Below are 26,995 nucleotides of genomic sequence, written 5' to 3'. Positions count from 1 at the left end.
AAGACGAGAGAAGCATAGAAATAGCGCATATAGGACAGATCTACCGCTTGTTAGACTTGCTTTCAATGAGAATGACAGATCTATAACTCACATCTATCTCTATGTGAATTTGGCAGGTCGCCCAAAAAGTTACATATTTAAGTTCCTGGGCTTCTATTCAACTTTATACTCTATTTGTTGGCATTAGGAGTCCCTGCAAAAACTCACCCCTTTGAAAAACATGCTTTTACTTATAAAAGTGTAGACTTTTCACAGTCCCACATCTCTGCGGCAGAGGTGGTGGTCGTACCCATCTGCCTGAGGGGCTGCCATGCTCCACATCCCCAAAGGGCCTGTTTCCACGTCCTGCTGGCATGAAAGGCTTTGTGGTAAGGCAGCTAGATGAGGTCTGGTTGTTGGGGTGGGAGTGGGGATTTAGGGGTCCCTGGACACTCTTCCCGGGCTCTGATCCTCTACTTTGACCCAGAGCCTGCATCAATGCCTGCCCACCAGGAGACACCGGTCCAGGCATGGGTCACTGGCGGGACCTGGGGTTCACGACGGAGATGTACACCCATGCACACACACATATGCACACACTCACATAGTCACAGCCCCCACAGAGCTCAACACCCACACAGCTCAGCCCTCACACAGCTCAGCCCTCACACAGCTCAGCCCTCACACAGCTCAGCCCTCACACAGCTCAGCCCTCACACAGCTCAGCCCTCGCACAGCTCAGCCCCAACATAGTCACAGCCCCCACAGAGCTCAGCCCTCACACAGCTCACCCCCAAACAGGTCAGCCCTCACACAGCTCAGCCCTCGCACAGCTCAGCCCCAACATAGTCACAGCCCTCGCACAGCTCAGCCCTCGCACAGCTCAGCCCTCGCACAGCTCAGCCCTCGCACAGCTCAGCCCTCGCACAGCTCAGCCCCCGCACAGCTCAGCCCCCGCACAGCTCAGCCCCCGCACAGCTCAGCCCCCGCACAGCTCAGCCCCCGCACAGCTCAGCCCTCGCACAGCTCAGCCCCCACAGAGCTCAGCCCTCGCACAGCTCAGCCCTCGCACAGCTCAGCCCTCGCACAGCTCAGCCCTCGCACAGCTCAGCCCTCGCACAGCTCAGCCCCAACATAGTCACCGCCCCCGCACAGCTCAGCCCTCGCACAGCTCAGCCCTCGCACAGCTCAGCCCTCGCACAGCTCAGCCCTCGCACAGCTCAGCCCTCGCACAGCTCAGCCCCAACATAGTCACAGCCCCCACAGAGCTCAGCCCTCACACAGCTCAGCCCTCGCACAGCTCAGCCCCCACAGAGCTCAGCCGTCGCACAGCTCAGCCCTCGCACAGCTCAGCCCTCGCACAGCTCAGCCCTCGCACAGCTCAGCCCCAACATAGTCACAGCCCCCACAGAGCTCAGCCCTCGCACAGCTCAGCCCTCGCACAGCTCAGCCCTCGCACAGCTCAGCCCCCACAGAGCTCAGCCCCCGCACAGCTCAGCCCTCGCACAGCTCAGCCCCAACATAGTCACAGCCCCCACAGAGCTCAGCCCCCGCACAGCTCAGCCCCCACACAGTCAAAGGCCCTACACAGTTCAGCCCCGGTCAGAGCACAAAAAAATTGAAAATGAATGGGCAGTCCAACCCACCATGATGAGGATATGAGGCAGGAGACAATCCTTGACAAAGACTGTCATAGACCATGAGCAGTTGAAGAAAGAGCCTTCAAGCTGAAACTGGCCAGCCGTTGGCCCATTAGCCTTCCAGGTTACATAATAACATCACTCAGGAAGAATTCCACGCTAGAACATTAGAATCCTATTTTGACTGTAATCATAATCCTTTAAAAAGAAACCAGGGTTCTGATTACAAACCCCTGAAAGGAACATTTTCCCACCTCCCAGTCTGTCAGCGCTGCATTCCACACGAATGCCCAGAAAAAAATATCTAATCTGGTCACACTTTTCAGGTTTTATAGTCCCAGGGCACTCAGAAGGTAAGGGTAATTTGTGATAATTGCAGCTCTGTTGGGACTCTGCTAAAAGATGACTGCCTGTCCATGCATGGCCTTGGATGTAACCAACAGAGACTATCAGGAGCCCCAATCGGCGGACGGCTGAATGGTAGCAGTCATCCCCCTCATACCTGTGTGTCATTGGGAGATTTCATTCTTCCACAGCTCTCAGGACAGAACTACACTTCTGAGAGGAATTTATTCTGTGTGTATTTAGTATTTTATTAGGACAGTCTTAGTTATCTTAAAAAAATAAATAAATGTATAACCAGATTTGTTATTACCAGATCCAGTTTAGATGTAGAGTTTAAGAGATTATTCATAGTCTGCTCTTAGTCTTAGAAATTTTCAGGACCAGTTTGTTGCTGGCCAGTCATTCTGACATGAACTTCAACTCTGTGTTTAGAGTAGCAGTGATTTCACTAGCTGTGGCCGCTGATGTGTATAGAGTTGAATCATCAGCATACAGTACATAGACACAGTTTAAGACAGTAAAGGGCCAAAACAACTCTTTTGCGGAATTCCACACTTTCCATGTATTACATTAGAGAGACTTCCATTGAAGAAAACCTATTAGGTAGATACAGTGCATTTGGAAAGTATTCAGACCCCTTCCCTTTCTCCACATTTTGTTATGTTACAGCCTTATTCTAAAATGGATTAAATTAAATAAAACAGCCTCATCAATCTACACCCAGTGCCCCATAATGAGAAAGCAAAAACAGGTTTTTAGATTTTTTTGGGCAACTTTATAAAAACAAAAAACAGAAATACCTTATTAACATAAGTATTCAGACCCTTTGCTATGAGACTCGAAATTGAGCTCCTGTTTCCATTGATCACACATGAGATGTTTCTACAACTTCATTGGATTCCATCTGTGTTAAATTCAATTGATTGGAATTGATTTGGAAAGGCACACACCTGTCTATATAAAGTCTAACAGTTGACAGTGCATGTCAGAGCAAAAACCAAACCATGAGGTTGAAGCAATTGTCCGTAGAGCTCAGAGAAATGATTGTGTCGAGGCACAGATCTGGGGAAGGATACCAATAAATGTCTGCAGCATTGAAGAACACAGTGGCCTCCATCGTTCTTAATTGGAAGAAGTTCGGAACCACCAATACTCTTCCTAGAGCTGGCCAACCAACCAAACTGAGCAATCAGGGGAGAAGGGCCTTGGTCAGGTAGGTGACCAAGAACCCGAAGGTCACTCTGACAGAGCTCTAGAGTTCCTCTGTAGAGATGGGAGGCCCTTCAAGAAGGACAATCATCTCTGCATCACTCCACCGATCAGGCATTATGGTAGATTGTTCAGACGGAAGCCACTTCTCAGTAAATGGCACATGACATCCCGCATGGAGTTTGTCAAAAGGCACCTAAAGATTTCCCCAACCATTATAAACAAGATTCTCTGGTCTGATGAAACCAAGATTAAACTATTTGGCCTAAATACCAAGCATCACGTCTGGAGGAAACCTGGCACCATCCCTACGATGAAGCATGGTGGGGGCAGCATCATGCTGTGGGGATGTTTTTCAGAGGCAGGGACTGGAAGACTAGTCAGGATTGAGGGAAAGATAAACAGAGCAAAGTACAGAGAGATCCTTGATGAAAACCTGCTCCAGAGCGCTCATGATCTCAGACTGGGGGCAGAGGTTCACCTTCCAACAGGACAGCGACCCTAAGCACACAGCCAAGACAACGCATGAGTGGCTTCAGGACAAGTTTCGGAATGTCCTTGAGAGGCCCAGCCAGAGCCCGGACTTGAACCCGATCGAACGTCTCTGGAGAGACCTGAAAATAGCTGTGCAGCAATGCTCCCCATCCAACCTGACAGAGCTTCAAAGGATCTGCAGAGAAGAATGGGAGAAACTCCCCAAATACATGTGTGCCAATCTTGTAGCGTCACACCCAAGAAGACTGCTTCAACAAGGTGCTTCAACAAAGTACTGAGTAAAGGGTCTGAATACTTAAATGCGATATTTCAGTTTTTCTTTTTGTTTTGTCATTATGAGGTATTGTGTGTAGATTGATAAGGGGGAAAAAACTATTTCATCCACTTTGGAATAAGGCTGTAACGTAACAAAATGTGGAAAAAGTCAAGGGGTCTGAATACTTTCTGAATGCCCTGTACCCTTTTTGATCCACGATGGCAGAGGGCGTAAAGCCATAACACACATGTTTTTCCGCTAACAGATTATGGTCAATAATGTCTAAGGCTGCACTGAAACCTAACAGTACACAGCTCCAACCATCTTCTTATTATCAATTGCTTTCAGCCAATCGTCAGTCATTTCTGTCAGTGCAGTACATGTAGAATGCTCTTCTCTATAGGCATGCTGAAAGTCTGTTGTTAACTTGTTCATAGTGAAATAACATTGTATTTGGTCAAACACAATTCTTTCCAACAGTTTGCTAAGAGACTTATTGATCTGCTGTTATAACCAGAAAAGGGTGCTTTTACCATTCTGGGGTAGCGGAATGACCAAAACACTTCAACAACCTTTGGCATGAGATCCTCCCCGAGCTACACAGGAATTTGGCTCTGGACATATACAGCAACATCTTCCCACATATTTTTCCCTGTCTCTTCTATGGCTGTCGTATCCCTGTATTGCTACTGCTGTGTTGTCAAATGAATTACAGGGCCTTCAGCAAGTATTCATACCCCTTGATTTATTCCACATTTTGTTGTGTTACAGCATTCAACAATTCTGAATGGATTCAGTAGAAGAAGAATGAAAAAATGCCCCATAACGACAAAGAAAAAACAAGTTTTTAGAAATGTTAGCAAACGTATTGAAAATGAAATACAGAAATATCTCATGTACATAAGTATTCACATCCCTACTTTGTAGAAGCACCTTTGGCAGCGATTACAGCTGTGAGTCTTTCTGGGTAAGTCTCCTGAGAGCTTTACACACCTGGATTGTGCAACATTTGCCAATTATTTATTTTCAAAATTCTTCATGCTCTGTCAAATTGGTTGGTGATCATTCTAGACAACCGTTTTCAGGTCTTTCCATAGATTGTCAAGTAGATTTAAGTCAAAACTGTAACTCGGCCACTCGGGAACATTCACTGTCTTCTTGGTAAGCAAATCCAGAGTAGATTCGCCCTTGTGTTTTAGGTTATTGTCCTGCTGAAAGGTGAATTAATCTCCCAGTGTCTGATGGAAAGCAGACTGAACCAGGTTAACCTCTAGGATTTTGCCTGTGCTTAGCTCTATTACATTTCTTTTTTATCCTGAAAAACTTCCCAGTCCTTAACAATTACATGCATACCCCTAACATGATGCAGACACCACTAAGCTTGAAAAAATGGAGAGTGGTACTCAGTAACAAAAAGTGAATTGCTCTGCCAATTTAAATTACTACTTTAGTGCCTTATTGCAAACATGATGCATGTTTTGGGATATTTTTATTCCATCCAGGCTTCCTTTTTTCCCCCCCCTGTCTGTATCTTTGTAGTGACTGGGTGTATACACCATCCAAAGTGTAATTAATAACTTAATAACTTAATTAATAACTTAATTAATAACAATGCTCAATGTCTGTACCCAAAATGTACCCATCCCCCAAAAGGTACCCTTCTTTGAGAGGCATTGGAAAACCTCCCTGGTCTTTGTGGTTGAATCTGTGTTTGAAATTCACCGCTTGACTGAGGGACCTTACAGATAATTGTATGTATAAGGTACAGAGATGAGGTAGTCATTCAAAAATCATGTTAAACACTGTTATTGCACACAGAGTGAAACTTACTGTGACTACGTACATTTTTACTCCTGAACTTATTTAAGTTTGCCTTAACAAAGGGATTGAAGACTTATTGACTCAAGACATTTCAGCATTTCATTTTTTATTAATTTGTAAAAATTCTGAAAAACATAATTCCCCTTTGACATTATGGGGCCAGTGACAAAAAAAAATCGAAATGAAATCAATTTAAAATTCAGGCTGTCAATTCTTTCTGAAGGCACTGCATGGAAGTGAGTCTCATTGGTGTCTAAAATATGAATGTTATCTGAGGTTAGCTAGTTATCTTAACATGGGCCATTTTGTTTATCCCTTTCCTGGGTAGTTTATTAGACATAATATGGGAAACCACAAACAAAGCAAGCCATCAATCAGGGTGCGGGGGCTTAGGCTACGAACCTGTCAGATTGGGCCTCTAACCCCTTTCAGGCTTTTGGGTGGGAGGGTGGACAATGAGCCTGTCGTAACAGATGTACTGTAAGCAATGTCCCCTCGATCTCTGGTTTCTTCCATGGCTGGGATCAGTTCTCTAGCCTCTGCAGCACAGTTTTCAGAGTAGTTCTCGTTGAGGAAGGCGTTGGTTCCTCTCAGGTTCTTGGCTCTCTCCATAACAGCCTCCTTGTCCTTCTACCTCAGGAACTTTACCACTATCGACCTGGGTCTCTCACCTGGGCCAGAGATAGGTTTTCCAATTCTGTGGGTGCACAGAGCAGGCTCACCTCAATCGTCTTAGGATCTATCTGATCATTTTTATCACTTTCTCCTCAGACTCCATCCAGGTCTCATGTGGAGACTGTGAATCCATCCACAACAATGTTATTGGCCATGAATGTCCTTCTAGGTAATCCTGTTTCCTTGTCATTATTATTGATTCAGAGACAGTGTTGATGTCTTTCCTCGTAAACTAACAGTTAGTTGTCATACTGCTGCAGTCCTTTTCAACTCATTAAGCTTTCCCTGGGAGAAATGAAGACTGTTTTTCTGCTCCTGTACCTCTCTGGTCAGGTCGTCCATTCTTTTGTTTGTTGTCTACCAGTACTTAGACAAAGTCATTTTCCTGCTGTAGAATATTTTATATATTTATTTCACCAGCGCTAGTGTGACACGGCCCTTTATTTGGCGTGGTAGTAGCGTAGTAGCGTAGTCTAAGATTGGTGTAGCACGTAGTTCCAGCCCGGGGGGGCTTAAGGCCTCAGGTGTTCACAGAGCAGGTTCATTAACATTAATAGTCGGTAGCGATTTCTTCAACAGCCCTTGTGAGAGCAGCCGTTCTCATTCGCTAGCCAATGTAAGCCAATAGCCTGTCAACAAACAGGGTAATATCTTTTGAGAAGGAATATCATACCAATCCTGGAAATGGGCTGGAAAATAAACACTCAAATTCTTTCCCACTTTTTGGCATGGAGACATGAAATAAAAACAGCTAAAACACAGCTGATACAACAATCTTCTTGGAACAGACTGCAGTGGCAGTCTCACAGAATGGGACCTTCTCAAACAATCCTGTAATGTCTCTCCTCCTTGACATCCCAGGACAGCGGTCGCTCGGGGGGGAGGGAGGGGAGGGGGCGTTAGATGCTTTCACTCACACACAATTAAATAAACCCAGCTAAACATTGTTAAACAAAGTAAGAGCGATATCAGGTTCTTGGCTGGTGTTTGTCCATAAAGCACGAAAGAGACAATACTGAGATCAGCATCATTATTACCTCACATACTGCTAAACATATTCAAGGCATTCCTACTGTACACATAGAAGTGTTCACATGGCTCTTATCCTGACCTCAAAGTTCTCTGTCTCTTGCCTGATGACTCATCCTGAATTTAATTCTGCTGCTCAATCGATCGCTCCATACATTCAGTCTGAAACTGCCGTCCATCAACGTCTGTCTTTAAGGAAGAATCAATGGTCATCCGATTGGGAGCTCTTTAAAAAGCCCCTAATCTAATTCCTTCCACTACTGTAGGATTCTCCCATCCTTGATGTTTTGGTCAATTTACTCTGAGATTTATAGGCAACAGACAACGAAAGCTACTGCTTTCCTATGGGCCAAACTACTGACCCTCTATAAAAAATGGCTCCCTTGCAACATCTCAGTTTGGCTTCCATTAGTACAAACTAAATATAAACAGAGATGTACTGCGTTGTTTTCTGATGCACTTTCTTTTCTTCTCTCCCCCAAATCTGTTACGTTTCTAATTTCCGCCATATTTTTTTATATACTCTGACAAGTCTGATGATTATTGTCAAGGTTCCCTGTTATTGGCCTTTTAGGACTTGAGGAATTCCATTTGAGGGCTGGTCCCTAGTGTGTGTGTGTGTGTGTGTGTGTGTGTGTGTGTGTGTGTGTGTGTCTGTGTGTGTGTGTGTGTGTGTGTACTGTGTGTGTGTGCGCGCACATGCGTGTGTGTGTGTGAGTGTGTGTGAGGTGGCAGCGGGACCGAGTGGGGAGACCTGCTATAGTGATCTGGTGTCTGCTGTAGCAGGTGTGTGTCTGAGCGCTCGGCTGGCCCCTACCTTCTCAGATTTAGAGGAGGAAGCCTGTGACAGACGGACGAGATGGATTTCTCCTGAGGGATCCGATTAAAAAGGAAACGCAGCTGTTTCCAAAGGAGAAGTCAAAATATTGGTGGCTTGCATTCCACAGCCACAAGTTAGAGGGCCAGAGTATCTCTCTCTATGCCTCACTCTCTCTATCACTCCTATCCCACTTTACCTCACTGGTATGAAGGTTGAGGCTCAATGCTATTCCCATTGGAAACTCTGAGTAGACCACAATGTCGTTCATTGGCTCACAACAAGAGCACATGATCCGCTGATCAATCAGAGCAGCTCTACTGTTCCCGTGTTGACTTGTATGTAAGCCTTAAAACACATCAACGTGGTGAGGGCCGGAGATCGGTACTAGGGACTGAACGGTACTAGGGACTGAACAGAAACTAGGATAAGTTCTACAATAAGTACCTGCACTGGTCTGTCAGTAAAACTGTCAGCACGGTAGTCAACATACAACATGTCAACATTACATTGATATATTCCATGGAGTTCTCAAGCAATTCACCAGAGATCTGGACAAATGAGAGTTTTGGAGCCGTTTAAAAAAGGCTCTTTGGCTCCACACTCCTGCCTACTACTCAACAGAGCGAAACATGACATAGACATAACCATGGCGACCGACCACAACGGGAGGGGGGAGATTCCTTTCCCTGCTTTGATACCGGCCATATGATTTAAAAACACGGACGGTCCCCACGAAAAACACTTAAGTGCGCCCATAAATCACGAGTTCCAACTTCCAACCCACCAGACATGACAGGTCAGACAGAGACGGGACAGCAGAGAATCTCAGCTCACACGTTTTTCTATTCTACTCATTAGCAGCCAGTGTTTAGAACACATTCCTTCCTAGGCCACAGGACAGGCGTGTGAGCATTGAACAATACGGGTTGTTTTGGGTCTGAGGGCAGGTAAACAGTCTGGAAGCAGCCTCGACAGTGAATTGATTAGTGGAAAGTGCCAGTGGAAGTGGGAGTATGATCTCTGTCTCTCTCTTCAGCGCAAAGAGCTCCCATCTCGCTTTGTTTTCATGCCCGTATCGTGTTTGGAAAGTCAGCCCCTCCGCTTCCCTGGCCCTCATAAATTAGAAGAAAAAACTGAAAAAGCGGGGCTACTTGTAGAGGTTGAAGGGGTTGGAGTGTTTGGAGCATGCGGAAGCCCTGATTCTCCCCCGGGTTGTTGTTTCAGGCACGTCCTCTTTAGAGGTCGGACCGGGCTGGGAACACTGAAGGGTAGTGGTGGTCAACTCTGCCCTATCTCTACCCACTTCCATTGAGTGTGGTGGAATCCTGACTCTTGCCACCTTCCAGGACACAGAAACACTGACATCTGTGGCCTCAATGGGCTGGACATCTCTGCTCTTTCTATCCAATCACCTGTAGTGTCAGTGGGCTGGACATCTCTGCTCTTTCTATCCAATCACCTGTGGTCTCAGTGGGCTGGATCCCTCTCTGCTCTTTCTATCCATGTCTCTGTCTTCCTGCCACATCTAGGTGTGACCTCCTATTGGCTGGAGATAAATCCTGCCCTTTTCTGTATTGGACATTACACATTCACAACTCTTCTTTAAAGTCCGTCTCTACACAACACTTCTTTAACGTCCGTCTCTACACAACTGTTCTTTAAAGTCCGTCTCTACACAACTCTTCTTTAACATCTGTCTCTACACAACTCTTCTTTAAAGTCCGTCTCTACACAACACTTCTTTAAAGTCCGTCTCTACACAACTCTTCTTTAACGTCCGTCTCTACACAACTCTTCTTTAAAGTCCGTCTCTACACAACTCTTCTTTAAAGTCCGTCTCTACACAACTCTTCTTTAACGTCCGTCTCTACACAACTCTTCTTTAAAGTCCGTCTCTACACAACTCTTCTTTAAAGACCGTCTCTACACAACTCTTCTTTAACGTCCGTCTCTACACAACTCTTCTTTAAAGTCCGTCTCTACACAACTCTTCTTTAAAGACCGTCTCTACACAACTCTTCTTTAACATCCGTCTCTACACAACTCTTCTTTAACATCCGTCTCTACACAACTCTTCTTTAACATCCGTCTCTACACAACTCTTCTTTAAAGACCGTCTCTACACAACTCTTCTTTAAAGTCCGTCTCTACACAACTCTTCTTTAAAGTCCGTCTCTACACAACTCTTCTTTAACATCCGTCTCTACACAACTCTTCTTTAAAGACCGTCTCTACACAACTCTTCTTTAAAGACCGTCTCTACACAACTCTTCTTTAACATCCGTCTCTACACAACTCTTCTTTAAAGACCGTCTCTACACAACTCTTCTTTAAAGACCGTCTCTACACAACTCTTCTTTAAAGACCGTCTCTACACAACTCTTCTTTAACATCCGTCTCTACACAACTCTTCTTTAAAGACCGTCTCTACACAACTCTTCTTTAAAGTCCGTCTCTACACAACTCTTCTTTAAAGTCCGTCTCTACACAACTCTTCTTTAACGTCCGTCTCTACACAACTCTTCTTTAAAGTCCGTCTCTACACAACTCTTCTTTAACATCCGTCTCTACACAACTCTTCTTTAAAGACCGTCTCTACACAACTCTTCTTTAAAGACCGTCTCTACACAACTCTTCTTTAACATCCGTCTCTACACAACTCTTCTTTAAAGACCGTCTCTACACAACTCTTCTTTAACATCCGTCTCTACACAACTCTTCTTTAAAGTCCGTCTCTACACAACTCTTCTTTAAAGTCCGTCTCTACACAACTCTTCTTTAAAGACCGTCTCTACACAACTCTTCTTTAAAGTCCGTCTCTACACAACACTTCTTTAAAGTCCGTCTCTACACAACTCTTCTTTAACATCCGTCTCTACACAACTCTTCTTTAAAGTCCGTCTCTACACAACTCTTTTTTAAAGTCCGTCTCTACACAACTCTTCTTTAAAGTCCGTCTCTACACAACTCTTCTTTAACATCCGTCTCTACACAACTCTTCTTTAAAGTCCGTCTCTACACAACTCTTCTTTAAAGTCCGTCTCTACACAACTCTTCTTTAAAGTCCGTCTCTACACAACTCTTCTTTAAAGTCCGTCTCTACACAACTCTTCTTTAACATCCGTCTCTACACAACTCTTCTTTAAAGTCCGTCTCTACACAACTCTTCTTTAAAGTCCGTCTCTACACAACTCTTCTTTAAAGTCCGTCTCTACACAACTCTTCTTTAAAGTCCGTCTCTACACAACTCTTCTTTAAAGTCCGTCTCTACACAACTCTTCTTTAAAGTCCGTCTCTACACAACTCTTCTTTAAAGTCCGTCTCTACACAACTCTTCTTTAAAGTCCGTCTCTACACAACTCTTCTTTAACATCCGTCTCTACACAACTCTTCTTTAACATCCGTCTCTACACAACTCTTCTTTAAAGTCCGTCTCTACACAACTCTTCTTTAAAGTCCGTCTCTGTTGACTGACCTTTATTGTTAACCACATTGTAGGAAGTCTTGATTATTCGGAAAGCTGCCTGGAATTGCGTGTCACAGAGTAACCAACATCCACCGTCATATCCTCCCAGCATTCTAATGTCTATGTGTTTGAATACATTATCATCATAGAAATTCCATTTAAATACTTCCCTGAATCATCCCCAGCTTACAATTGGCTCATTCATCCCCCTTTCTCTCCCCTGTGACTATTCCCCGGGTCGTTGCTGTAAATGAGAACGTGTTCTCAGTCAACTAACCTGGTAAAATAACGGTAAAATAAAAAATAAATATGATATCAAATGATATCAGTTGCAGCGCGTCATGCTTGAAAAGCATCAAAGGAGGTCGACAACAAAAATACCTGAGGTGTGTATGCTCGAGTCTGTGTGTAGGTGTACGAGCCTGCATCTACACGTGTGTGTGTGTGTGTGTATCTGACGCACCGTCCAGGAGATAGGGAGGACATGTATATGTGTGTGTGTATTTCACAGCTGCTTCGCGTCAACATACCAGCGTTGTGTTGATTCAAGACGCACTAACGCCACCTATGGCACCCAGGCGTCCATAAATCCTCAGCGGGGAAGGTGGTAAAGACCTAAGGAGCAGGAAAGGGGGAGCTCAGGGAGAAGGGTGATGCTGTTCTCACGCTCCCATCACTAGCCCCCCCACCTCCGATTAGCATAGGGAGCAGGTGAAAGCGGGTTTTTTATTTTACCTTTATTTAACTAGGCAAGTCAGTTAAGAACAAATTCTTATTTTCAATGACTGACCTAGGAACAGTGGGTTAACTGACCTAGGAAGAGTGGGTTAACTGACCTAGGAACAGTGGGTTAACTGACCTAGGAACAGTGGGTTAACTGACCTAGGAACAGTGGGTTAACTGACCTAGGAACAGTGGGTTAACTGCCTTGTTCAGGGGCAGAACGACAAATTTCTACCTTGTCAGCTCGGGGTTTTCAAACTTGCAACTTTTCGGTTACTAATCGGTTACTAATCCAATGCTCTAACTCCTAGGCTACCCTGAACCACTTGTTACACCAAATTAGTATATAATAATACATATAACAGTATATAATAATATATATAATAGTATATAATAATATATATAACAGTATATAATAATATATATAATAGTATATAATAATATATATAACAGTATATAATAATATATATAACAGTATATAATAATATATATAATAGTATATAATAATATATATAACAGTATATAATAATATATATAACAGTATATAATAATATATATAACAGTATATAATAATATATATAACAGTATATAATAATATATATAATAGTATATAATAATACATATAACAGTATATAATAATATATATAACAGTATATAATAATATATATAACAGTATATAATAATATATATAACAGTATATAATAATATATATAACAGTATATAATAATATATATAACAGTATATAATAATATATATAACAGTATATAATAATACATATAACAGTATATAATAATATATATAACAGTATATAATAATATATATAACAGTATATAATAATACATATAACAGTATATAATAATATATATAACAGTATATAATAATATATATAATAGTATATAATAATATATATATAACAGTATATAATAATATATATGATATATAGTATAGTAATATATATAGTATATATAATATATAGTATAGTATATAGTAATATATATAATAATATATATATAATAATATATAGTATAGAATAATATATATAATAGTATTAATAATAAATATGATAGTATAAAATCATATATATAATAATTCATATAGTAAAGTTATGATAGTATATATATATATAATTGTAGTTAATAATAGAAAACAATCCAACATTTCTATCACCAGACTGTATCACTCCTATCTGTATTACTGACCTGGGGAATCCTCTGGTTATATATATATACACATACACACACACACACACACACACCTCACTAAAGCCCTCTCTTAGAGAAACACCAAGGGTCAGAAGGTCAGAGCAGAAGCAGGTCTACTCTATTCCCTTCTTGGCCTCTGCCACCATTGCAACAGTTCAGAGAATGCGCCTTAAGGGAGTGTTTGGCCTGTCCTCGAGGCATATCAGAGCAAACATTCTTGCATGCCTGCACACAACATGAAAAATGTGAGAAGAGCGGGCCCGTAATCAGATGTTCCATCGCGGTACTCACCGCTCCTCCACAGATTGTTAACTGCCGGAGTGTGCCATGTCTAGAGCTTTTATCTCATTCCCCTCACCGCGGTCCCATCCCACGTCATCCCACTGGGAATAGGAATGTTCAGAGAATTTTCAGAGAAGGAATTCGGGGGGAAAAAGAACATAGCATGGCATTCTTTTCACGTGTAGCGACCAATCGTGACAGCCATCTTGTCAGGTGAGAGAGTAGCGTGAGAGGGAGCGATACCATCAGGCGGTTTAAGAGTAGTGTGTGACAGAAACGTCTTCAAGTGTAAAAGGAATGCCCTCTTAAAAAGTGTTATCTTTCGACCTTAGTGTCATCTCATCTCTGTGTGTGTGTGTGTGTGTGTGTGTGTGTGTTTTCTCTGAGGTATTTCCTGCACGTAGATCTACTGAAGCACAGAAAGTAGGCTTTTTAGGCAGCTGAATTTAATAAAGTTTTAAAACAAGGGGATTAATTGAATGAACCAACCGTAAACACCATGTCTGCTTTCATATGTTTTAGGGCCTAAGACACACAAATGTTTCCGCATATTGAATTACCGTTTTTTAAAAGAGCTTCCTTTTCAGCGGTTTGGAAGATACCGTTTTTTAAAAAGAGCTTCCTTTTCAGCGGTTTGGAAGGTACCGTTTTTTAAAAAGAGCTTCCTTTTCAGCAGTTTGGAAGGTACCGTTTTTTAAAAAGAGCTTCCTTTTCAGCGGTTTGGAAGGTACCGTTTTTTAAAAAGAGCTTCCTTTTCAGCGGTTTGGAAGGTACCGTTTTTTAAAAAGAGCTTCCTTTTCAGCGGTTTGGAAGGTACCGTTTTTTAAAAAGAGCTTCCTTTTCAGCAGTTTGGAAGGTACCGTTTTTTAAAAAGAGATTCCTTTTCAGCGGTTTGTAAGGTACCGTTTTTTTAAAAGAGCTTCCTTTTCAGCGGTTTGGAAGGTACCGTTTTTTTAAAAGAGCTTCCTTTTCAGCGGTTTGGAAGGTACCGTTTTTTAAAAGAGCTTCCTTTTCAGCGGTTTGGAAGGTACCGTTTTTTAAAAAGAGCTTCCTTTTCAGCGGTTTGGAAGGTACCGTTTTTTAAAAAGAGCTTCCTTTTCAGCAGTTTGGAAGGTACCGTTTTTTAAAAAGAGCTTCCTTTTCAGCGGTTTGGAAGGTACCGTTTTTTAAAAAGAGCTTCCTTTTCAGCGGTTTGGACGGTACTGGTTGTCAGGCTTTTTGGCAAAACATACGGCCACTTCATAGAAACAAACAGTTTGATGGAAGAAACATCTCCAGAGTCTGGTTGTTATAGCTTTTCCATCTGTCCATACAGAACACTATTACAGAGCCACAGTAGGTGTTAAAGTAGAACTCCATCTACTTCTTTTGTTGTGTTTTTTTCCCAACAACTATTAGTTTCACTCAACTTCATGGCTTAGAAACTGTCATTTAAATCCACGGCAGCATATCTCAAATCCTTCACTTAATTTCATTCTTAAAAACCTTGAACACAAAGCAGGAATGACTTTGCTTTTGTTTAGGGGGTCCACAGGAAGCCGTCCTCTTGGTGCTAGACTTTCACGGGTATTGGCCAAAGCCGCCCTTGAAATCAAACAATTAACTCTTTGATCGTTCCCAACTAATTATTTGATAATGCCAGAGGTTTGTGACATGTTCTGTTGGAAAAAGAACACAGATGACCTGAGATTTAGCTGATCAGAAATGCACCCAGGGATGGTAAAACAGGAAAAACATTCAAAAAGGCTGGGAATGCTAGAGTAAACCTGGGATTGTATAGACCCAGATAATCTCCTGAACCCCCCTCCTTGAAAACCCTCAGTCTCCCAGGTCATCTTTCAAGTGTGAGAGGCAGGCTGGTGGTTCACTAACGCCCGACGCGGGTGGCTGTTGATTTAGATAAGAGGGGCACTGATGGCTCCTCCATTGCAGTTCAACAGGATGTGGACAGGGGATGACGGTAGGCCGTACAAGGGAGGGTGCAAGTCCTTCAAACAGAGATGGATTTTACCCTTACTTACTGGAAGTCCCCTCTGTAGAGGATCTCATAGAGAGAGTTAGGAGGAGAAACGGGAGATGGGAATTTTTGGTAACATCTCATGTCAAGTAAGGCTCAGGAACACCTTCAGCCGTGAGGCTAAGCGAATCCATCAGAAATAAGTTGGACATGACAAAAGAACAACATTTGAAGTTTCAGTTCCATCAACACACATACTAAAACCAGTTCCATCAACACACATACTAAACCAGTTCCATCAGCACACATACTAAACCAGTTCCATCAACACACGTACTAAAACCAGTTCCATCAACACACATACTAAAACCAGTTCCATCAACACACATACTAAACCAGTTCCATCAACACACATACTAAACCAGTTCCATCAACACACATACTAAACCAGTTCCATCAACACACATACTAAACCAGTTCCATCAACACACATACTAAACCAGTTCCATCAACACACATACTAAAACCAGTTCCATCAACACACATACTAAAACCAGTTCCATCAACACACATACTAAAACCAGTTCCATCAACACACATACTAAAACCAGTTCCATCAACACACATACTAAAACCAGTTCCATCAACACACATACTAAAACCAGTTCCATCAACACACGTACTAAAACCAGTTCCATCAACACACATACTAAACCAGTTCCATCAACACACATACTAAACCAGTTCCATCAACACACATACTAAACCAGTTCCATCAACACACATACTAAAACCAGTTCCATCAACACACATACTAAAACCAGTTCCATCAACACACATACTAAAACCAGTTCCATCAACACACATACTAAACCAGTTCCATCAGCACACATACTAAAACCAGTTCCATCAACACACATACTAAACCAGTTCCATCAACACACATACTGAACCAGTTCCATCAACACACATACTAAACCAGTTCCATCAGCACACATACTAAAACCAGTTCCATCAACACACATACTAAACCAGTTCCATCAGCACACATACTAAAACCAGTTCCATCAACACATACTAAACCAGTTCCATCAACACACATACTAAACTAGTTCCATCAACACACATACTAAACCAGTTCCATCAGCACACATACTAAAACCAGTTCCATCAACACATACTAAACCAGTTCCATCAACACACATACTAAACCAGTTCCATCAACACACGTACTAAAACCAGTTCCATCAACACACATACTAAACCAGTTCCATCAGCACACGTACTAAACCAGTTCCATCAACACACATACTAAACCAGTTCCATCAACACACATACTAAACCAGTTCCATCAACACACATACTAAACCAGTTCCATCAGCACACATACTAAAACCAGATCCATCAACACACATACTAAAACCAGTTGCATCAACACACATTCTAAAACCAGTTCCATCAACACACATACTAAACCAGTTCCATCAACACACATACTAAAACCAGTTCCATCAACACACATACTAAACCAGTTCCATCAGCACACGTACTAAAACCAGTTCCATCAACACACATACTAAAACCAGTTCCATCAACACACATACTAAAACCAGTTCCATCAACACACATACTAAACCAGTTCCATCAACACACATACTAAACCAGTTCCATCAGCACACGTACTAAAACCAGTTCCATCAACACACATACTAAAACCAGTTCCATCAACACACATACTAAAACCAGTTCCATCAACACACATACTAAAACCAGTTCCATCAACACATACTAAACCAGTTCCATCAACACACGTACTAAAACCAGTTCCATCAACACATACTAAACCAGTTCCATCAGCACACATACTAAAACCAGTTCCATCAGCACACGTACTAAAACCAGTTCCATCAACACACATACTAAACCAGTTCCATCAACACACATACTAAAACCAGTTCCATCAACACACATACTAAAACCAGTTCCATCAACACACGTACTAAACCAGTTTAAATATCCTAAATGAAAAGCGAAATGACTATGTGTGTCACGTTCGTCGTAACGAGGAGACCGAGGCACAGCGTGATAAGCATACATCTTCTTTTAATGAAGGAAAAACACTAAACAAACTAACAAAGCCATAAAACGACCGTGACGCTATATAGCACGAGTGCTGACAGGCAACTACACATAGACAATAACCCACAAAACCAACATGGAAAATGGCAACCTAAATAGGATCCCCCAATCAGAGACAACGATAAACAGCTGCCTCTGATTGGGAACCAATTCAGGCCACCATAGACCTACATATACCTAGACATACTAAAACCCCACAGAATTACAAAAAAAACCCTAGACAAGACAAAAAAACACACATACCCACCCTCGTCACACCCTGACCTAACCAAAATAATAAAGAAAACAAAGATAACTAAGGTCAGCGTGTGACAACGTGCGTGTATTTAGACCATGTTCTCCTCTTCTGGTCAGAAAACCCTTCGAAGTGTTCAAAGGAAATTGACACATCTGTGGTTTAGAATACTTCTTTCACAGAACAGGTGAACCATTCATTTTCTAGGAGACCGAATGACAGCTCACTTCAATGGAATGCCTTGGTTGACCTCTTTTTCTCATAGGAATGAAGCTATTTTCTTCAAAAGTATCTTCAGGCTGACTAGCACTGCCACCGACCGACCGACCGACCGACCGTGGCTACTACACAAGGGGGAGCATTAAGACGAGTCCGGGTTGGTGGTGCGACATCATGTGGCTCGTATTGTACATAATGTAGTGTAACACACCAGGGTACAGACCAGGCAAATAGAGTGATGACGATTATCAACACTCTGTTTCAGTGAATGAGGGGGAGGCAAAGGAAGGGATGTTTCTGTTAACCTAATTTAAGTTATTTCCTTTTACTTGTGATGAGTCAATATGGGTCGTTGGCATGAGCGATACTTTCAACGAGCGGATGACCTAACAAGACCTAACTATGAATCACTGACGAGGAACAGAGCGTCTGCTTACCACAGACAGATGCTGTAGCAGAGTTAAGGGACTCCTAAATCCATGAACCCCCATAGGAAAACCCACAACGAGTCCTCTATCAGTAGAGCTGGTGTACAGTGGATCAGTTGAGGCCTACAATACAAAATTAAAGGTCCATCCAACACCTATCAGATCCGATGATTGTCCCTATACAATACACATGCTAAAGGCAGGCTTTAAAGAAACGAGACCACCCAGACAGTAAGCGGCATCCTGTAGTCTATGTTTCTCGGCCATCCGTCAGGAAACAGTCAAATACTGAGCTACTGAGCATTAAAAACTAATCAGATGATACACAGTAGTCGTACAATACTTTATTTGCAAAGCAGACGGAGCGCCTTGGCCTGTCTAGTATTAATTAGAATCACATTCAAGGAGGAAGCCATCTTCTCCAAGGCAGTAAGTAAGTAGCAGGACTCTGTGTTCTATTGGGATGGCAACCTAATCCCTGGGTACTATGCATTGGATGGGAACCGATGTACCGGAGATGATTAATTGAATTGGATATGCAGATGCGCAAGAGCAGCAAAACCAAAACTAACTGTGATTCGAAACGACTTAAGACACTACCAAATCAAAATCAAATCAAATCAAATTCGAATGGTCACATTAACACATATTTAGCAGATGTAATTGCGGGTGTAGCGAAATGCTTGTGTTCCTAGCTCCAACAGTGCAGTAGTATCTAACAATTCACAACAATAGACACAAATCTAAAAGTAAAAGAATGGAATTAATAAATATATACATTTTAGAGTGAGCAATGTCTGACTGGCATTAACTAAAACACAGTAGAATAGAATACAGTATATACATATGAGATGAGACAAAGCAGTATGTAAACATTACTAACATTATCCCACAGTAGTTACTTGAGGACAAAACCACCGGCAATATCTGGTTTTCATCACTACATGTAACAATTTCACTGTTGAACACCCCAGAGGACGATAAATAAGGAAGCTCTTGCAGTGTAGTTTGTAACATGCTCTACTTTTAGCTCATCACTTCCCCCCGGGGACAGACATCAGTTCATCAGTCTAGTTTTGATTTACATTTGGTTGAGTTGTCAACTAACGTGAAATAAAAAATCATCATGTCATTGGATTTAGGTGAAAAAATAGGAAATGCCCTTAAATTGATGTCTTTTTGCAAATCCAATCAGTTTTCTACGTTGATTCAACGTCATCAAATTTATTTGTGGGGGTTGAAATACCATGGAAACACCATTGATTCAACCAGTTTTTGCCCAGTGGATTGTTGCATTTTGTGGTTAGGCAGGCTTGAGTTCAAAACAACTTTGACAAGAGCCACATACTTTAAAAAAATCGTTATTAGGACACTTCCATAGTATTTTCATTTTCAATAACGTCAATATTCAAAAAATGGCATCCATCCAAAGCTTAGCAGCATTGACAGGATAGCAGGGGTTGGAACCAAAATTATTTTCTAATCATTCTGTTCAGAACCCCTATTTTTTTTCATTCCATTCCAGTGTACTGACCAGAAAAAAAAGTTCTGAACCGGTTCGAACCCCAAAAAAGGAACAGTTTATATAGTTTCTAGTTTTTCTGTGAAATCGACAGTTTTTACGAAATAGGTTGGTTGTTGTGATACACCCTGGAATCAAACCAGGGTCTGTAATGACACCTCTTGCACTGAGATGCAGTGTCTTAGACCACTGGGCCACTCAGGAGCCCATACTAGACATTAGGAATATTTTTGGAACCAAAAATTACATTATTAACCTGTTCTCAAGATTTTAAAATAACGGTTCTGTTACGGAACACTACAGATCACTTCCGTTCCTGATCAAAAATCTATATTTTTCAGTTTTCGGTTGTGTTCCCTGAACTGGTTCCAACCCCTGCCAAAGAGAGTCAGTTAACCTTCATACAGTCTGTTTAGACAGGCTCTGTAAACACTCCCGAGGCTAATGGAAGGAATGACTGTGGGCTTTTATGTTATAGCGTTTATGATTAAAGTATCTCTTTATTGTCAGGGGTTTAATTAAATAAATCTAGCAAAGTAAACAAACAATGCAACACAGTTTACACATTAAACCGTAACTTGTAGGCTATGGGGTGAATCCATTTGAATTCAATCACTTTCTGACAGCACCCATTTTGATTTGAACCAAACGTTCCATACATATTTGCCCATTGTAGAAATGGTCAGAAAGGGACTGTTTGGATAAAAGCTGCTTAAAGTTTACCTATTTTTGCATACAACACCAATACCATATTCACATATGTTGTAGCTTAGACCCTATGTTACATCATTTGAGGCAAAATGGGTGAACTTTGAGCACCTTTATCTCCTGAATGTTTTGGCATTCATGTCCCTTTCGGGCCGCCTCTCCATTGGGCCGCCTCTCCATTGGGCCTCCTCTCCATTGGGCCTCCTCTCCATTGGGCCTCCTCTTCATTGGGCCTCCTCTTCATTGGGCCTCCTCTTCATTGGGCCTCCTCTCCATTGGGCCTCCTCTCCATTGGGCCTCCTCTCCATTGGGCCTCCTCTTCATTGGGCCGCCTCTCCATTGGGCCTCCTCTCCATTGGGCCTCCTCTCCATTGGGCCTCCTCTTCATTGGGCCTCCTCTCCATTGGGCCGCCTCTCCATTGGGCCTCCTCTCCATTGGGCCTCCTCTTCATTGGGCCTCCTCTCCATTGGGCCTCCTCTCCATTGGGCCTCCTCTCCATTGGGCCTCCTCTCCATTGGGCCTCCTCTCCATTGGGCCTCCTCTCCATTGGGCCTCCTCTCCATTGGGCCTCCTCTCCATTGGGCCTCCTCTCCATTGGGCCGCCTCTCCATTGGGCCTCCTCTCCATTGGGCCTCCTCTCCATTGGGCCTCCTCTCCATTGGGCCGCCTCTCCATTGGGCCTCCTCTCCATTGGGCCTCCTCTTCATTGGGCCTCCTCTCCATTGGGCCTCCTCTCCATTGGGCCTCCTCTCCATTGGGCCTCCTCTCCATTGGGCCTCCTCTCCATTGGGCCTCCTCTTCATTGGGCCTCCTCTCCATTGGGCCTCCTCTCAATGTATAGAAAGTATTTTTTTTTTCTTTAAATTAATTTTACCCCGTTTTCTCCCCAATTTCGTGGTATCCAATTGTTTTTAGTAGCTACTATCTTGTCTCATCGCTACAACTCCCGTACGGGCTCGGGAGAGACAAAGGTTGAAAGTCCGATACACAACCCAACCAAGCCGCACTGCTTCTTAACACAGCGCGCATCCAACCCGGAAGCCAGCCGCACCAATGTGTCGGAGGAAACACTGTGCACCTGGCAACCTTGGTTAGCGCGCACTGCGCCCGGCCCGCCACAGGAGTCGCTGGTGCGCGATGAGACAAGGACATCCCTACCGGCCAACCCCTCCCTAACCCGGGCGACGCTAGGCCAATTGTGCGTCGCCCTACGGACCTCCCGGTCGCGGCCGGTTACGACAGAGCCTGGGCGAGAACCCAGAGTCTCTGATGGCACAGCTGGAGCTGCAGTACAGCGCCCTTAACCACTGCGCCACCCGGGAGGCCGGAAAGTATTTTTTTTAATCAAAAGGGACGCTGTCAAGAAATGACTGAATTCAAATGGATTTACCCAATGGCCAATGCCAAATATAGCCGTACATAAATACCAGTGTGCTGGTTGTTGATTCTTGTATTTATACTGACCAAAAATATAAACACAACATGTAAAGTGTTGGTCCCATGTTTCATGAGCTGAAATAAAAGATCACATAAATGTTCCATACGTACAAAAGGCTTCATTCTCTCAAATGATGTGCACAAATTTGATTACATCCCTGTTAGTGTGCATTTTTTCATTTGCCAAGAAAATCCATCCACCTGACAGGTGTGGCATATCAGGAAGCTGATTAAACACCATGATCATTATACAGTTGTACCTTGTGCTGGGGACAATAAAAGGACACTCTAAAATGCACCGTTTTGTCACACAACACAATGCCACAGATGTCTCAAGTTTTCAGGGAGCATGAAATTGGCATGTTGACTGCAGGAATGTCCACCAGAGCTGTTGCCAGATAATTGAATATTTGGCAGTACATCCAGCCGGCCTCACAACCGCAGACCAGGTGTAACCACGCCAGCCCAGGACCTCCACATTCGGCTTCTTCACCTTGAGGGATGATCTGAGACCAGCCACCTGGACAGTTGATGAAACTGTGGAGTATTTCTGTCTGTAATAAAGCACTTTTGTGGGGGAAAACTCATTCTGACTGGCAGGGCCTGGCTCCCAAGTGGGTGGGTCTATGCCCTCTCAGGCCCACACATGGCTGCGCCCCTGACCAGTCATGTGAAATCCATATATTAGGGCACAATGAACTTATTTCAATTGACTGATTTCCTTATATGAACTGTAACTCATTAAAATCGTTGAAATTGTTGCATGTTGCGTTTATATTTTTGTTCAGTATAGTTTGCTATGGATACGTTTTAAATTTGTATCCCTCCGACATTTCACAACAGGCTTCATTCAGCATTTGGACTAAATGAACCAATTTATCCCTGTGCATAAATTATCACATTGAGCGTAAAGTCCAAAGGCAACACGGTATTAAAAAAAACATTTACTCGTTTTAGTGTTTTACCACTGAAGAGGACTGAGAAGCGTTCAGAGGAAAACATTCCGTGGTTCGTGAGAGCGCGCGCAATTGTGCACGCATCGACGGCCCAATACAGGCTCATCCGAACACCTGTAATTCACACGTAGTCTGCAAATATACTACAGGATGTCGATCTATTGTTGAACCAGTGGAGAAGCATAATGTTCGCGAAACTGCTTTTTACGATCATATGTGTCCGAATATTACATTATTTGCTCCCTATTATCTCCAAATTGAGTTCAATTACTATAAAGTTAAATAAAGTACATTTGTAACGATAACTGTATAGCTTACCCAGATTGACAAAGCTCATCACCATGTCGGCGTCATTTAGGAAGGCATTCTCCTGATGTTTTGCTAAACGGGGACCTTGGGTGGTGTACAAGGACTGGTACTGTTCCAACATGCCCTCCACTTCGTTTTTCTCCTCGCTGGATATCGTATTGTAAAGATCCAGCATGAAGAGCGGAGCGGAGTTGTACTTTCCATGTGACAGATGCGGTCTGGGTCTGTGTGGAAGTCCAAGGATGGAGAGGATCTCCTTCTGCATCTCTCTCTTTTCGTGTGTCCGCAACCGCCGGTGAATGAAACTCGGGTGCACCTCGTTGTTCCCATCGAATAAATAATTGCTACCTGCAATAAGGAACATGCAATATGCGCTCCACCACAACCCCACAAAGGCAAACCAACAGCTTGTCATTGTATGTCCAGTTTATAGTCAGATTGTCTCTGACCTGCCGTTTCCAATATATTGTCAATCTTTTGCGCGTAAAACTGTCTTCAAATGCGCTCCTTGTTCTCACTGAGAAAGAAGCTTAAGTAGCTCCTTTAAAAGTAATAGAAAATCCTTTACGCATTATGCAATAGTATCCAATATTTTTTTTTTTTTGTAAAATTGGTACGCCTATTCATTATTTCTGGTTCTGAAAAGTCTCCATCAAGTTGACAGCCCGGCTGTAAATGTACTTCTGAGCGCTTCGGGAAGTCCAAATCAGACCCAGTCAAAAGTCAACGTTATATTCCAAGTTTTCTGGTAAAATAATAAAAACTACTCTGAAAGAAACCATTTTACTTTAGTGTGTGTATTTAACTCTTAAATAAAATATTTTCCAAAGTTGCGTAGAAGAAATGACCCCTTAACTTGAAGTTTCCTAAATTCCGCCGGTTGAGCTGTGTATCTGTCGCGTGTGTGTGACAGTTGTTCTGGGTAACGGGCATAAGCAGGTAGTAAAGCGCGTGCGTGTGGCCACTGTACACGCCCAGTTAGTGCGCACGGAGGCAGAGGAGAGGTGGGGCTTTGGAGACAATTATATCATCATAAAGTTGATGACATATTGATTTATATGTAGAAAGTGCCCATCAAAAGCTGTACATATTTTCATACTTAAAAATACTTCAATTCATATTTATGACCATTTTCCAGCACGGGTATAGTATATAGCCTATGCACCAAATGTAAAACTATCTCTGCCAAAAAATTGTGATCTATAGTATTCGATTAGGCTAGACAGGTCATAACAGTCCATTTCTAAAGTTGTTAAAAGGTTTTAGCCACTTAAAGGTCCCCTAGGATTTTCTTTAGGGAACTCAAGTCCGTTTGGAAATAATATCATCTTGGTTATGCACGACCCCTGACGATGAAATGAAAAACAGCAACATCTCAGACACGTTACGTTATTACTCTATACCATCCGTATTATTATTATATTTAGGCCTTTAAGCAAATTAAATCATATTGTGATCCAAGTCTGCTTAATGATCCCGTCAACAGACATACTTCAATACCAAACGATGCTCAAAATAACACTATGATAATAACACTATGATAAAGCACTATGGTAATAACACTATGATAATAACACTATGATAATAACACTATGATAATAACACTATGATAATAACACTGTATTCCTATGAATTTATATTGCACCAGACCATTTTTTAAATATATATATATATATATATATATGCACAACTGGTTGTCTGGATCCTGGATGCTGATTGGACGAGCAGAGTTAATATAAGCCTAGCATTTAGTTTGGTACATAGGGGTTAATGTAAGCATTTAGTTTAAGCCTAGCATTTAGTTTGGTACAGCGGGGGTTAATATAAGTCTAGCATTTCGTTTGGTATAGCGAGGGTTAAGGTTAATATAAGCCTAGCATTTCGTTTGGTTAATATAAGCCTAGCTGTTTGCCTGCCTGACCTCGGAAACAATGTTTCACTTTTGAATTTCGATCTTTAGAACCATAGAGTGAACCATAGGGTGCCCAGAATACTTTTTCTGAGCTAGTCGAAATCACACATCAATGTCATTATCATGGACATATCCAAGTATACTGAACAAAAATATAAACCCAACATGCAACAATTTCAAAGATTTTATGAGTTACACTTCATATAAGGGAATCATTTAATAAATAAAATAGGCCCTAATCTATGGATTTCACATGACTGGGAATACAGATACGTATCTGTTGGTCACAGAAACCTTTAAAAATAAAAGTAGGGGCGTGGATCAGAAAACCAGTCAGTATCTGGTGTGACCACCATTTTGCCTTATGCAGTGCAACACATCTCCTTCACATAGAGTTGATCAGGCTGTTGATTGTGGCCTGTGGAATGTTGTCCCACTCCTCTTCAATGGCTGTGAGAAGTTGCTGGATATTGGCGGGAACTGGAACACACTGTCATACACGTTGATCCAGAGCATCCCAAACAGGCTCAGTGGGTGACACGTCTGCTGAGTATGTAGGCCATAGAAGAACTGGAACATTTTCAGCTTCCAGGAATTGTGTAAAGATCCTTGCGTCATGGGGCCGTGCATTATCATGCTGAAACATGAGGTGATGGCAGCTGATGAAGGGCACAGTATCTCTGTGCATTCAAATTGCCATAGATAAAATTCAATTGTGTTCGTTGTCCGTAGCTTATGCCTGCCCGTATCAAAACATTCCTGTGACTGTGTTGTGTGACAAAACTGAAGATTTTAGAGTGGCCTTTTATTGTCCCCCAGCACAAGGTGCACCTGTGTAATGATCATGCTGTTTAATCAGCTTCTTGATATGCCACACCTGTCAGGTGAATGGATTATCTGGGTGTATGGAACGTTTCTGGGATCTTTTATTTCAGCTCATTAAAAACACTTTACTTGTTGTGTTATTTTTGTTCAGTGTAAATGCCAGTCGAAAAAATGAAAACGCAAATGCAGCTAGTGTACGGTCTGTCCAGGTTCAATGTTTGACGTGACTGAGTTAGATGAAGTTGGCTAGCTAGCTAGTGACAAGAACGTTATCCAGCCTGCATAGCAACCATTTTGTTTAGAACGGAAGACCAGTCCTTTTGCATAGCAACTATTCAAAAACAATTAACAACTGGGTGGCTTCTGTAGCAACCTGACCAAAATAACTTACAACCTGATTTTTGC

General features: G+C 42.4%; 1 protein-coding gene across 1 annotated transcript in view; it reads right to left on the bottom strand.

Annotated features, from left to right (window-relative positions):
• LOC110535239 (bone morphogenetic protein 7) overlaps window positions 1-24,784 on the bottom strand; it is a 58,716-nt gene extending 33,932 nt beyond the window's left edge. The window contains exon 1 of the mRNA XM_036934811.2: window positions 23,863-24,784. Coding sequence (XP_036790706.2) covers window positions 23,863-24,268 — 406 coding nt within the window. The 5' untranslated portion in view covers window positions 24,269-24,784. The remainder of the gene's footprint in view (window positions 1-23,862) is intronic.
• Between the last annotated feature and the right edge of the window lie 2,211 nt (window positions 24,785-26,995).

The sequence above is a fragment of the Oncorhynchus mykiss genome, chromosome 11 (genome assembly GCF_057628025.1).
Source record: "Oncorhynchus mykiss isolate SJ-2025 chromosome 11, ASM5762802v1, whole genome shotgun sequence".
NCBI lineage: Eukaryota > Metazoa > Chordata > Actinopteri > Salmoniformes > Salmonidae > Oncorhynchus > Oncorhynchus mykiss.
The sequence above is the reverse complement of the archived record's forward strand: the minus strand, read 5'-3'. Positions and strand labels throughout refer to the sequence as shown.